The 13,959-nt window shown below is 36.0% G+C and overlaps 1 protein-coding gene across 2 annotated transcripts in view; it reads right to left on the bottom strand.

The window, feature by feature from the left end:
• Mys45A (SDA1 domain containing protein Mys45A) overlaps positions 1-13,959 on the bottom strand; it is a 199,013-nt gene that overhangs the window by 172,393 nt on the left and 12,661 nt on the right. For both annotated transcript variants that reach the window (XM_090385160.1, XM_090385161.1), the window contains exons 2-4: positions 12,054-12,211; positions 6,815-6,919; positions 5,210-5,308 (exon numbers count right to left, since the gene is read on the bottom strand). In XM_090385160.1, the coding sequence (XP_090241286.1) occupies positions 5,210-5,308; positions 6,815-6,919; positions 12,054-12,143 (294 nt within the window). In that variant the 5' untranslated portion in view covers positions 12,144-12,211. The remainder of the gene's footprint in view (positions 1-5,209; positions 5,309-6,814; positions 6,920-12,053; positions 12,212-13,959) is intronic.

Raw genomic sequence — 13,959 nt, 5'->3', positions numbered from 1 at the left:
ATTCCAGACAGCTGGCCCCCAGGATGGAGTCCTGGGGACAGCTGTCTGGAATCTTACAACCTTGGGTTAGATGTTGCATGATGCAGTGATATTTTGTTTTGATGCTGACCTTGGAGTTAGAGAAGTAGCTTTTGAGGCAGTGGTAGAAATTCCGGGTACAGTTAGAGACTCTGGCCCTTTGAAGAATGCCTGGCCACCACACTGTCAAAAGCTCCTCTGAAGTCAATGAAGATTGCCAATACATAAGTTGCATCCAACTGTTCTGCCACTTTGAGGGTTTTAGATAGAGCATCAATTGTGGAGCACCCTTGTTTGAATCCAAATTGAAGCGAAGATGCCAAACCATTCGCTTCATATTGGGGTTGGAAGTGGGAGAGCAGCCATCTCTCAAAAACCTTGCCGAGAATGGGAAGCAGTGCAATTGGGCGGTATGCCTTGGAGGTACCTGTGGGATCCTTAGGTAAGAGCCTCAGGTTAGCATGTTTCCAACGTGATGGAAAGTTGCCCTCACTCAGACAGGTGTTGAAGAGCTGAAGAAGTATCATATTGGTGCTATGGTCCAGAGACGTTGCACAGTCTTGCCTTCAATAAAATCCAGACCGATAAAATCTTGGGATACAATAATACCTGAAGCAAATGATAATACCTCCAAATTTAGGATTGAAAAGTATTTTCTTGGGCTTTTATCTAGTTAATTTTGCATTAGCCAGATAAATCACGAGATTTCTTGGGATTTTCTTACGTCTGGCTTTCATTTTACTTATATTTATTTATTGTACAGCAATGTCAGAATAGTAGCTTGCATTCCTATTTGTCGCCAGTAAGCAAAATAAAATTTGCTATGCTGAATACTGATAAGTGATAACCAATTAGAAATCTATATCGAAAAATATTTCAGTGCCCTCTTGAACTGCCGCCCGTAAGCGACGCTTACCTCGCCTATCCACTTGCGGCGGCCGTGTGTCAGAATGTAGTTAGTTCACGATTAGTGCTTGTGCGTTCCACTTGATTTTTTTAATTTATTTATATAATGAGTAGTGAAGAGTTTTCTGTTCCTTTCTTTTAGCTCAAGTGCTAATTTATTAAAAAAATTTGTATAATTTGCAAACTTTTTGGCACACACGAGATAACTCAGGATAGCCCAAATGGGTTAACTACTCCCATGCATTTTCTACTAAAAAATTTATAAAAATATACAAAAAACTATACGAGTATTTGCATGATGCATACTTTTAATCCGTAAAATAAAAAAAGCTGATCCATTATGGCACATTTCAGAAAAAAAAATGTTCCGGGAAGGGGGTTAACTTGAATTGCAGCATAACAGAACAGTGAGTCTTTATTTAATTTTACTACCATGACAAGGCTCTCCTTGAACAGCAAATGTTTTGTTTGGCAACAAATTATAAAATAAACCTGTCTCGTCAAGATTAAAAATATCGCAAAAATATTGCAGAAATTTGCCTTTAGCCAGTGGGTACATTGATTGCTGGAAAAAACATCCATCTGCTGTTGTGAATGTTGATGGCTTAAATAAATTCAAGGAAGAACTGAACAAACTTTTGGAGAGAATGGATGGGTGAAATGGGAAGTTTTTTTTTTTTTTTTCTTGGCTGAAGGAACTTTTTTCTCCCAGCTTCCAGAACAAAACTACAACAACAAACAGCATATTCAAGGGATGGGTCATTAGCTGTTCTTATAGTTTCCTTTTTTTGCATCATCATCTGAATCGAGTTTTAATACAAACTTAATTTTTTCCATGTTGTTTTTAATTTTTGTTATGGTTGACTTTCCAAACTCGTAAAATCTTGCTAACAAAGACCTGCTTTCTCCCTTTGAAAGTCACTTTAAAATCTCAATCTTGATTTAATTGTTAAAAAATATCTGCTTCCTTTTAAAAGACAAAGAAGAAGACCTTTACTACAGTACAGTAAAATAAAACTCAATGTTCAATCTCTTCATTCCTATATCTAAAGTTTTTATCCCATATCTCACTGTGCGTATTGTGTTAGTTGCAATTTCTGCATGCTATGTTCTTTGTTATTGATTGACACTTATCTTTTTTTACTGTTTTAGATTTTACAACCCCAAAATAAAAAAATTTAAAAAACCCGTCAGTGAACAGAAATATCAGATTACAAAGTGCGTTGAATAACAGATTACGGTGTTATGCTTAGTTAGTAATGTACATATATTATTAAGCTATGCACGTAAGCGTAAATTTATTTTTATTTTGCTAACCTGTGGATAACATTCTTCCAATTTTAACGTATCATTTAATTTTGTTAATTGGTAAGGTAAAATAAAAGTATAAATTTGTGCTTTATATCTTCATTTTTATAGCCTGTGGATTTTTTTTTTTTTTTTTTTGTAGTTGTTGGTGCATAGGCTTCTGTGGCCATAATGCACCTCACAAGGTTTTTGCAGTACTTTGATCCAAGCCCGAGGCGGGAATCGAACCCGCGACGTTTGGGTTGCCAGGCAGGCACTTTACCCACCCTGCTAGCCCCGTCGGCTAGCCTGTGGATAATATCTCTCCGATTTTTGCTTATCACAACTGCAGTTTAATAGAATCAAAATTCAATTTGCAAACGTGATCATAATAACCGGTGCTTACTGTAATTATTTTCTGTCACCAGCATAAAAAAATAAATAAATGCTGGCTTGTTTGTATTATTGACACTCTATTGTATATTGTATAAAATAACCAAACTAAATTTAATTAAATAAAAAAGTTAAATTCTGCACATTTACTTTGATATGTTCAAAGCCCAGACCGAAAGTTTTTGTAAGCGCCACTGTAAAGATCTTTTTGACAGTGGCATAATGCAGAGATTTTACTCCTCTGATGAAGTCCCTGATTGAGGATCTTCCCTTTTTTTTTTTTTGAAGAAAGCATGCTGTGTTGACTGTCGAGATTTCCTATTTCTTTGAGAATCTCAAATTAAGGGCCAATGGATACAGTTACGCTCCTTTTCACTTTTGCACTTCACTTCCAGTCATGGTCAATCTCACAGAGCTCATTAGTGGGGATCTCTATGGCTGTAGATTGCTTGTATTCATAGATTTTAGAGGAGGCTCTTCATCTTTTTCTTTCTCCTCCTCCCATTGACTTAGTTCTTTAGCCAATTCTTCCAAGTCTTCTTTGGATAGCTGCTGTCCATGGCTATCCAACAATTCTGTTACATCTTCAGCTGTAACCTCATCCAATCCCACCTCTTGCACCAGTCTGTTAATCTTCAACAATGTTCTCCGCTGGCTCTAACTCTGTGAAGTCATGCATAAATTGTAGGAGAAGTTTGCGCCACACCCCAATCAAACAGTTCACTGACACTTCCTCCCAAATTGCATTGATGTTATTAATGCCCCCCAATAATCATTGACAGTTTTGTCTAACCTGTCCAAAACTCACGATTCCCATGATGTTTGTTGTTTGTTTGTTATTTGGTTTTTGGAGCATTAACAACTAAGGCCATATTGCTCCGGGGATATGCGGTGGTCATTCCCTGACCTTTCCGCATCCTCCGTATTTGGTGGTCATGGGCTCGAACTCCAGTGTAATCAAGAAGCGTGTGCTACGCACTGTTGCTCCTGCCCACCTGGCTACGGAGGAGCCTGATTTGCATGAAGGTTTGACGGAAGTAATAGGCCTTAAAGGTTGCTATTACCCCCTGGTCAATTGGTTGCAAAACTGAAATATTGTTTGGTGGCATGCAAACAACACTGATGCCCAGAGATGTTCTAACTTCAGCAAGGTTTGCAGGATGGACAGGGGCATTGTCCAAGAGAAGAAGAGCCTTGGCTGGTAACTCATTCTCTTGACAAAAACAGAGCACAGTAAGGCAAAAATAATTTGTGTACCAATCCAAGATTTCTTGTGTCACCCAAACCCTCCTGTTCCATTTCCATTAGACTGGCAACATGGCTTTGTTTAGGCCCTTAAGAGCATATGGAGTCTGTGAATGGTACACCAAGGTACGTTTTAATTTTATTTAAAGTGCCAGAGACACTTGCACTCAGTAAAAGCAGTAGCCTGACTTTTGCAGCCTTGAAATCCTGGTGCAGACTGCTCTTCATAGGCAATAAAAGTTCATGATGGCAATTTCTTCCAATAAAGCTTGGTCTTGTCAACATTAAAAATGAGGTCAGGAGGATAATTGCCCTCCTTTACAATGACTTGAAACTATGCAGGAAATACTACAACTGCCTCAGAAAGCATTTGCACTTGCCACCTCGCCATTTCACACAGTGGCACTTACTTCAAGATTTAAATCATATGAGCTACCTAAAAATGTCTCATCACTACCCACTTTTTTCTTAAGGTCTTCAAAAATTGACTTATCCTTATCAGTAATAACAGCTTGAGTCAATGGAATGTTTTTTTGATTTAAGTCATCCTCTCACAATGACAATAATTTTTCCATTTTTTCTAAAAGTTTACTTCTGCTATAATTCACTTGTGTCACACTTACTGTCATGGCATGTTGCATTGACTGTTTTATTTTATCTGCATTTTTCATTATGGTACTCAATTAATGGATGCAATTTCATACTTTTATCATCTTCCATTCTATGAATGATCTCCATCTTTTTTTCCAAGGTGATAGATCTATGTGATTTTTTAGCGACATTTTCCCACGCACTTGGCTTTACTGCACTTCTCTTACTAGACATGGTGGTTCTTACTTTACTAATTTAATTAAAAATCACAAATTGACATGTTAAATAGTGACCCAACAATAGTATACCGACAAGTGAACTGAGTGTTCCTCTCCTCTTATCTCTAGCCACCTCATCCCTGATTGGCTTAGATGGTAGATGGGGATAGCTGTCATCTCTGATTGACTGTGCTGTTTCTTTACATCATTTCCAGTAATTATAGTTGCGATTTTTGAAATTTTTTATGGTTTTTTGATATTTTTGGCTTTCTGGTTTCAAAACCATCATTATTGTGAATCGTTGCAAATTCACAATAATGATGCTTAATTAGCATCTGATAGGCAAATTCTAATCAGAATCTATCTGCAATACATTTGCATTCCTTGCTACCTGTGGCTATTTTTCTAAAAAAAAAAAATCCCAAATTCTGTTCTCAAAATAATTCAACTGGTTATTCAAACAAGAATAATCATAAGCCAAAAATCACTATCACCTTAAAGTAGCCTCACATTTCTATTAACATTATAAATATAGACGATAATATACCTACCATTCTCATAGCAGGATCTAAGACAGTAGAATGTCTGCGTAATAGATCTATTAATTCTTGAGGGTAGTCTGCCAAATCTTCTGGATAACAGTGGCTCACCTATAAGCATTAACATATCTAAATGTTAATTGTCATAGTAATATTTTTATTTGTAATAAATATGAAAAGCAACTGTAATATAAAATTAACTTGTTAGTAACTTTTCAAATCATGTAAAGGGGCTTGATAATGACATGGCTCATTTAAGAAACACTACAGTTTTGAAAAATTTCTAAACATATGCAAATGTTGTGGGATATAGAGAGGTTGCTTGTTAAAAATAAATTTATGAATAAAATTTTCCACAATTCATACATTACAATATCAGAAACGATGCTATGTGAAATACTTGAATAAATGTATGCAACTGTCAGGTGGTAGATGACTTTCATCAACTGGTGAAATACCACCACTTTGCTTATTGGAGGCTTGAAGTGGTGAAACCCATGTTTAGTCTCTAGAGCAAAGTTTCCGGCATCCCCCTATAGTACCCATGCATGGTACTAAGTACTCTAGGTTTTGATACCTTTCGTGTTTGGGGTTTTCATAAAAAAAAAAAAAATTCAAACTATTCTTTTTTGATGACCATGTACAATGCATATTTTGACAAGGATAATCCATAAAAATTACTTTCATTTTAAATTCCCAATATTTTTGAAAGAACTGATATTATGATACAGAGGATTCCGTGTATCGATTCAATACGTAGGTTATGCTCTGCCAAATGGGGGTGGAGGGAATACAATCTTCAAATTAGTTAATGATCATAAGAACTTATTTCATGCTTCTGTTACCAACAGAAATTTCTTTAGCATCACTGTAGGCCTTTTTCCTGAAGATTATGGTGATAATCTTCTGCTGATATATGCTGAAGAAATGATAGTATACTTTAAATATACAAATATGCTATGGTTTCTAGAGTCATCTAGGAATGTGTTTGAATAATGAAGATGAAACTCTGAATTTCATTCATTTCTAGAAATTATACACAAGGAGTAAGTAATCCTTTACCTTTATATAAAAATAACAAGTTTCAGGAAAAAACATTATAAAAAAATTATACTTTCTTTAAAGGAAAGTTCCATTTCATAGGAAGGTTATGAAATGGAATAAATAAATTCATATTATTTATTCAGCAATTTATAATAAATTATTGTATGATACTAAAACTGCTTTATTAATCTCAGCATATAAATCCACCAGTAGACTAATCAAAATTTCAGGCCCCTTGCCAGATCCTTGATCGCAAGCAAACTAGACATTTTAGTGTCTAGAGTAAGGCACAACCTTATACTGCCGCACTCAGTTCAAGTATTATAAGTAATTCGGTACACACTTGATTGAGGATCTTGGCACAGGTCTGAAAAACATTATGCTTATTAGTTTATGAAGAATAAATAAAACAGTTTTCATAATATGAATAAGAGATAACTTTATATAGTTATATAAATTCAAAATGTCGAGATAGCAAGTATGTCTGTATTTTATCTCTTTACATATTCATTACATAACCTTACAACCAGATTTAATTCATCTAGAAATTAGTAAGATCTAAGAGACACTTACTTGTGCAAGAAAAGTAATTATATCATCCAAATCTTTGTCATATTCATTTGGTTTGAACTGAAAAACCTGAAGTAATGACTGGTAATGACGATATTGCTGGAGAAACTGAAATAAATATACCTGAAATTAATTACTTAACAAAAATAAACTTCAGCATGAATGGAAACAAACTTTCTTTTAATTGTCATAAATTGTCGTGTTGGTTAATTGTAATATGTTATATTAGATTAAGAGATCAATTACCACATGGTTATTTGTTGTCAGCTTTTTTATTTTCAGTTATTTCTCAATTTAATCCAAATTTTCTTATGAGGAGGATGATGATGATGTGTTACTTCTGCATCTCTAGAGGTCAATTCTGCTTTATTTTCCTTTATCTCTTATGTTTCGGCAAATTGGTGTGTCTCTTAATTCTATTAAGTTTCAAATATGTTCCATTTTATGTCACAGCAGTTCACTCAGGTCTTGAGATTTAAATTTAGTCTATCCTTTAATTCATATAAACTCAGACAAATTTCAGAATGTTCTGTTAGATGCTAAACTATCATTTCACTTCAATTCTGCTAAACTCAAAATTATTTTATTGAAAAGTATATTGGTTGCTTAAAACTGATTTGGTGTTAATTACATACAAACTATTTTAAGTATTTTTTTATTTGGGAGAATAGCCATTCTGCCCACCAGCTTACCTTGTTCTCCAAACCCCACTCCTGCCCCATACTCATTCAGATAGACACTTACACAATCCCTCCCTGCTCCCTCCAAGCAGGAAGGAGTGGGGGGGGCGACTGTGGAAGTGCCTCCCTGAATGAGTCCAGGAGGAGAAAACCAGTTCAACTGCCCCACACTCTGGGAATCTTTAGAGCGGCCAGAGTAACTGCTTAGAGAGGTTACAGCAGCAGATTAACCAGCTTTGGGACACCCAAACTGCTTCTCCCCACACACATCAGCCCTTATTTAATAATAATAATCAAACCACATCTCAGAACACAGGATCCAAAACAAAGATATATTTTGGTTGCTAAAGTGGTGAAGGCCATACTGGTGGAGCTCCAACAAAAAAGACTATAGACAAGAGTCAACAGCTTTTAGGTCTTCTTTTCTTACACAGTTGAAGACCTTAAGGAAGAGATCAAAATATATGGCTTTGTTTAAGTATCCAATTGTAACTGTTTAGGTTACAAAAATTTTAAAATAATTTTCTGTTAATTACATGCAATGAAGTGTCCTTATTTTATTTAGTGCTACCTGAGTGATTCTGTTATGCCCTTCAATTCTCATATCAGAATATTATATCTTCATATAAACATTAAATGAAAAAAATAAAATGTAAAAAGCATTTAACTCACTAACAATGATAATGAAAGATAACACTAGTTTGCAAATTTAAGTTTGTTCACTGGGGTTTGAATTTCAATAGGTGATACTGACGAAATATGTTGCTGTGATTTAAAATATGACATATTTCCTTTATGTCCTTATGGAATCTCTCTCCTTGTTTTTCGCTCATCTGTGCAAGATTATCGGGGAAAAAATCAAGGTGGGCATGCAAAGAGTGAATTTTGATGCTCATATTGCAACCAAATTGCGAAGCTTTTCGAGCATATCTTAAACAACTTTCTCATAATCCTGTATTTATGATTTCCGAGAAAGTTTTCCATTACACTTTTAAAAGCAATCCAGGCTTCCCTTTCAACATCAGTCATAGTAGTTTCAAACTGACTGTCTAAAAGCAATTTTATAATTTGGGGACCAATGAAGATACCCTCCTTAAGTTTTGCATCAGATAAAAAGGGAAATTTACTGCAAAGGTACTTAAAGTAGTTGCCATTCTTATTCAATACTTTAATAAACTGCTTCATTATGCCTAACTTGATATGCAGTCGAGGTACAAGAATTTTATCTGGCTTCACCAAAACGTTCGTGCACAATATTTTTTGACCCCGGTGTAAGATTGTGCCTCCGAGGCCATTGCTTCTTTGTCCAATGCAGCATTTTAGATCTGCTATCCCATTCACAAATAAAGCGTGGCATTTTAGTGTACCCACCCTGTTGCCCCAACCCCAACAACATACATAACACTTTTAAGTCTCCACATAGTTGCCATTCGTGATCTTAATATTTCATTTTCTCCAGAAGCAACTTTAGATTGTCATAAGTTTCTTTTAAGTAGACTGAATGAGCAACTGGCACAGATATGAATGGGTTGAGCACGCTGAATTCTGATGGGATCCTTCCACTTGTTCAGATTACGAACTTAAGGGGACATAAATTCAAATTAAGAAAAGACAGATGTAGAATAGATGTGCAGAAATTTGCCTCTAGCCAGCGGGTGGTTAATTGCTGGAACAAACTTCCATCTGTCGTGGAAGTTGATAGGTTAAATAAATTTAAGGAGGAATTGAACAGGCATTTGGAGGGAATGGTGTGATTTTTTTTTTTGGCTGATGCTGCATAAGCTCATACACTTGCTTTCTTGCATCACATGCCACTACTACTACTACTACTATTATATGTACTTATCTCCATTATACAAGAGAACACCTTTTAAACTAGTCTTAGAAGAGTCTATAAATAGTCTCCATTCACTAGGAACATATAATGGAGCTCCTAAGGCACTTATTAAACCAGCAATATCACTGCAATACACGAGAGGACCATCTTGTGAAAAATACTGTATAAACTCCCTTTCACGATTTCTGTACCAGGAAAATGATGTACCTGGAGCAAGTAAGTTCTTCGCTTGAAGTCTGGATCCCAGAATTTCAGCAGCATACTTTGGAAGACCTAAGTCCCTTACTAAATCGTTCAGTTCGACTTGTGTGAATTGCTGAGGCATTAAAATATTTTCTGGTTGATAACATTCCTCTTCACCAACCTCTTTAGCTTTTGCTTCGGTGGAAGAAGATGTGGACTTCAAAGTTCTGGTGGAGGTTTTACAGGCAGATCAGGTCCATGCGGAACCAGTCTTATGGCTGACGGTAGATCTGGATATTCAATGTCTTTTTTATTTTTTGAATTGTAACCTTTAACGTTACATACACAAAAGTAACATTCAGCATGGCTTACTGGCTCATGCCACACCATAGGAACAGCAAATGGCAAGCACACCTTTTTTCCTTGACTCCATTTTCTAAGATGTTCGACACATGTATGGCATACTTTATGCGGTGCCCACGATTTATCCTGATTGCCTAGTATTATGTCAAAGTATGCATAATGTGATTTTTTTACAAAATCAGTAATATTTCGCCTCTGCTTTACAGGAACAAAACATGTCGGGACTGTTTATACACTTTCTGGTTGCCATACTAAAAGAAAACTAACACACAATGAGAGCTCACGACGGTTTTTACAGGAGTACTGTGACAGCATAAGGGATGTGCCACTTACATAATATAGGCTCTGTGGTTGAGTGGACTGTACAAAGAAGTGAGTGCATGCTCAGACAAGTTTAACCGATAACTACACACAGGAGTCTCCCAAACTCAACGTGGAAAATATAATTCTGGGAATCACAGATGGGCCAGAAGAGCAGGGTGGGGGGCCATCTATCTTCCTTGGCTACCTTGCAGTATGACCTTGCAGTGTGTGTAGTTATGGGTTAAACATGCACAATCTGTTGTATTTGAGGCAAATATTTGATATTGATTACAAATATAGGGGTATAAAACTTGTAAACCATTGCAGAAACTATAGTTATGTACACATTTGCATATAATACCTAGGTAATATTTTGTTAATGAATTGTGAAAAATCTTTGCGTGATAGAAACAAACAGACTTTGGTTTAGTAATCAGTAAACATGCATAAATAATTGCCACATACTTTTACTCAAACCCCAGATACACTGTAAACCAGTGTAATGAGGACAACAGTGATACAGGAGGATGGGTTAGGGAGATGTGCAGGTCTTCCTGAAGATCTTTCCAAGAAGGTAACTTACAAAAGTCAGCAGAGAAAGGGGGCAGTTGTGATGTTCTTAAAAAATTTTGTTATGAGTGTTTGTTTCATCCTTCATTATAAATTCTTGTAAAAGCCTCTAATCCTCTTTTAAACTTCAGACTATGCCCCAACAAAGGGTCCATTTCAAACATACCATTAGCCAGAGAATTAGACAAAACCAAAATCCTTGGCAGTGCCTTAAATGACAGTGAAGGCTTTTGAATTTCATCACTCTTTTCTTCTTCATTGCTTTTATCTTGCTTTCTTTGAAATAATCTCACATATGTGGGCTAAACTCAAAGTGATTGTTCTATTGAGGAGATGCCCTTTAGGGATTTCACTACACCAGGAAACAGCTTCCTTGAGCATACATTGCAAATCAATGGTTTAATTTGCCTGGAGATTACATTACATTTGTTACACAATTAGCAATTCACATTTTTCCAGGAATCATTGACTAGCATAGATGAATTACTCTCCATCTGGTTGAGAATTTTTTGTAAATGAATATGGTGTGTAATAAGACTTAAATGTTCCAATGAGACCCTGATCCATTAGTTGGAGCAAGGTTTATTTTTTAATTTATTACAGCAATAAAAGAATTTATATATAATTCAGTATTAATATTAATCAGAATAAATGATGCAAGGACACAAAATATATTTTCTCCATCTCCCAAAAGGCTCTCTACCTCCTCCGTCTTGTGCAGCAGCCAATTCCAATGATCAACACGCTGGCCGAAGGTCAACATCACATGATCTAATTTTTATTGCTTCCTAAAATTTATTTGGCCCCCCACATAGTATGAACGCTCCTAGCCATCTGATTAAACTTCAAGGAAAACTTCCCATCAGGTTGAACAATGACCTAAATCTTTTGCATCCTAAACCACACTTAATTTTGCATCTCACAGTCTGTACGTCACTCCCTGATTTCTTTCATCTGCCATTGTTCAGATCATAGGCGTAAGCAACCTACACCATTCTGAAGCAGCAACGTAGCCTGGTCATGATTATTTTCCATCTTACATACATTCAAATCATTGCAAACACTGCCCACTTCCCCTGTTTGTTCTCATCAAATGGTTGGGGAAATCAGAAACAAAAAGAGCACCAATATGTAACCCTGAAAACTCCCCATTCACTATTTATTTTTAAAATTTTATTTCATTTTATTTATATTTTGGCTAGGGCTACAAAAGCTTTCTTCCTTGCATCATTTTGCCAATATTAATACCACCTGAAATCACCAATGTCCATTACTGATGAAAGCTAAAGAAACATTAGTTACTTACCTCATCTTTATAAGATGCTGGGTCTCGTTTAATGAGGTTTTGAAGTTGTGGAAGATTATTAGGTAGCTGATTATTTACTCTCTTTCTCATTCTTATGCGGTACAAGCAAATAAAGTGGATATTGCTATGTCTTTATTTTTTACAATAACAATGCAAATCTGTAAAAATAACATTTTGTTTGCATTAGAATTACATGAACACATCTATTATATGCATTTCAAATCAGAACTTATGCATATGTAATAATCAATTTCCACAAAATCTTTAAAACATAACCACATTTTATATCACATATAATTCATATCAGAAACCAGTTAGGTACCTGAGTCTATAGAACAGACTCACTTTTACTAAAATAAAAGTGAGAACAATTCTGTTCTCACTTTTATTTTAGTAATCAGTTGAGCTACTAAGTCAAACAAATTTTATACAAGAAAATCCACATTCAGTAACTATTAGTTATACGCAGAATAATCAAGCTTGCCTTCTTTTTTTTATGGTCACCCTAAATACAAAAAGTTATTGGAACTTATGTATCCAGTACCATGTGTGGGTTAAGAAAAAGGTTAGTGAGACTGGATTTGAATTTCTATAGACTCTTTTTAGGAAATACATAAGGAAGACTTGTTTTTGTTTGTTTGTTTGTTTTAGTTAGTTGTTGGCGGATTGGCTTCTGTGGCCATAATGCACCTCACCAAATTTTTGCAGTACTCTGATCCAAGCCCGAGGCAGGATTCGAGCCCACGACCTTTGGGCTGCCAGGCAGGCAAGGAAGACTTCCAAATGACAAAGATGTAGAAAGAGATAAATGAGTAAAATCAATTTGGCTAACATGTGTAACAGGAAGTGAAATGTCAGTTGAAACATATGTTTCAACTGACATTTCACTCACTTGAAAACGAACTATTTAAAGTTATGTTCATAACACTGAAATTAAAGGCAGCATCAAAAAGTGAACAATTACAGTTGTAAATGGAGTTAATGTTACCCAATTTATTGAGTGCAAATGTGAGGAACAAAAAATGCTGGCATGACCAGTCAAGACAATAAGGTGAGATAATATTCAAAACGGCTAAACTTCAGAAAAGAGTGCACACTCCAGACTATCAGCAAGAAGAAAAGAAAGAAGACAGTGATTGACTGGTGAAGACTCCTCTGATTCACTGCTTTCTCCCTCTTCTCCTTGCAGTACGTAACAGGGAAAGGTCACGTGATGAACAAAAAGGTAAGGCTGATGATCTCCACACCATGCGGGAAATGCAAAATTATTGTGCTGTTTAGTTGTTGTCATGCTGCTCTTGGTTATTGTGTGTTATTGTTATATAAAAGGGGCTTAGAGGGGAACAGGCATTCTGTGTGTTATCAGACACTCAGTCTAAGATGGAACTAATATCTTTCTATTTTAGAAAATTTAAGAGAAGTCTGGTTAGCCTGCCTCCCTAAAATCCACTCATGCACACCTTCTCATTATGAGGAACTTCAAAGCCCTGTTATGTCACTTTGGTGGCAACGAATGTGTAAAGTGGTTCTCTTCAAGACACCTGGTCAGCTGAAGTGACACCTGGTGCTGAAGTGACAACCCTCCAGCATTTTATGACAACACGACGAAACAAATGGCCCTAAGACCTCGCCAGCTGTCACTCTCCCTCTTACGGCAGCAAGAGGATCAGAGTGGAAGCAGAGGGTGCTAAGAATCTTTGGGTACGACCAGGCTGTCATGCACGAAAACTGAACTTGGCCTGTTACAATGCAAGATTGCTTATCGGTGAAGAGAGGATGTTAGAGCTGGATAAATAATTAGAAAATGTGAGTTGGAATATCATCTGTTTGGCTGAAACAACAAGAAGAAATGAATCACTTATAAGTTTATCAAGTGGAAATGTGCTGTACGCTAATGGAAACAGTG

The sequence above is a fragment of the Mastigoproctus giganteus genome, chromosome 11, assembly GCF_048544385.1.
Source record: "Mastigoproctus giganteus isolate SK-2022 chromosome 11, ASM4854438v1, whole genome shotgun sequence".
Taxonomy (NCBI): domain Eukaryota; kingdom Metazoa; phylum Arthropoda; class Arachnida; order Uropygi; family Thelyphonidae; genus Mastigoproctus; species Mastigoproctus giganteus.
The sequence above is the reverse complement of the archived record's forward strand: the minus strand, read 5'-3'. Positions and strand labels throughout refer to the sequence as shown.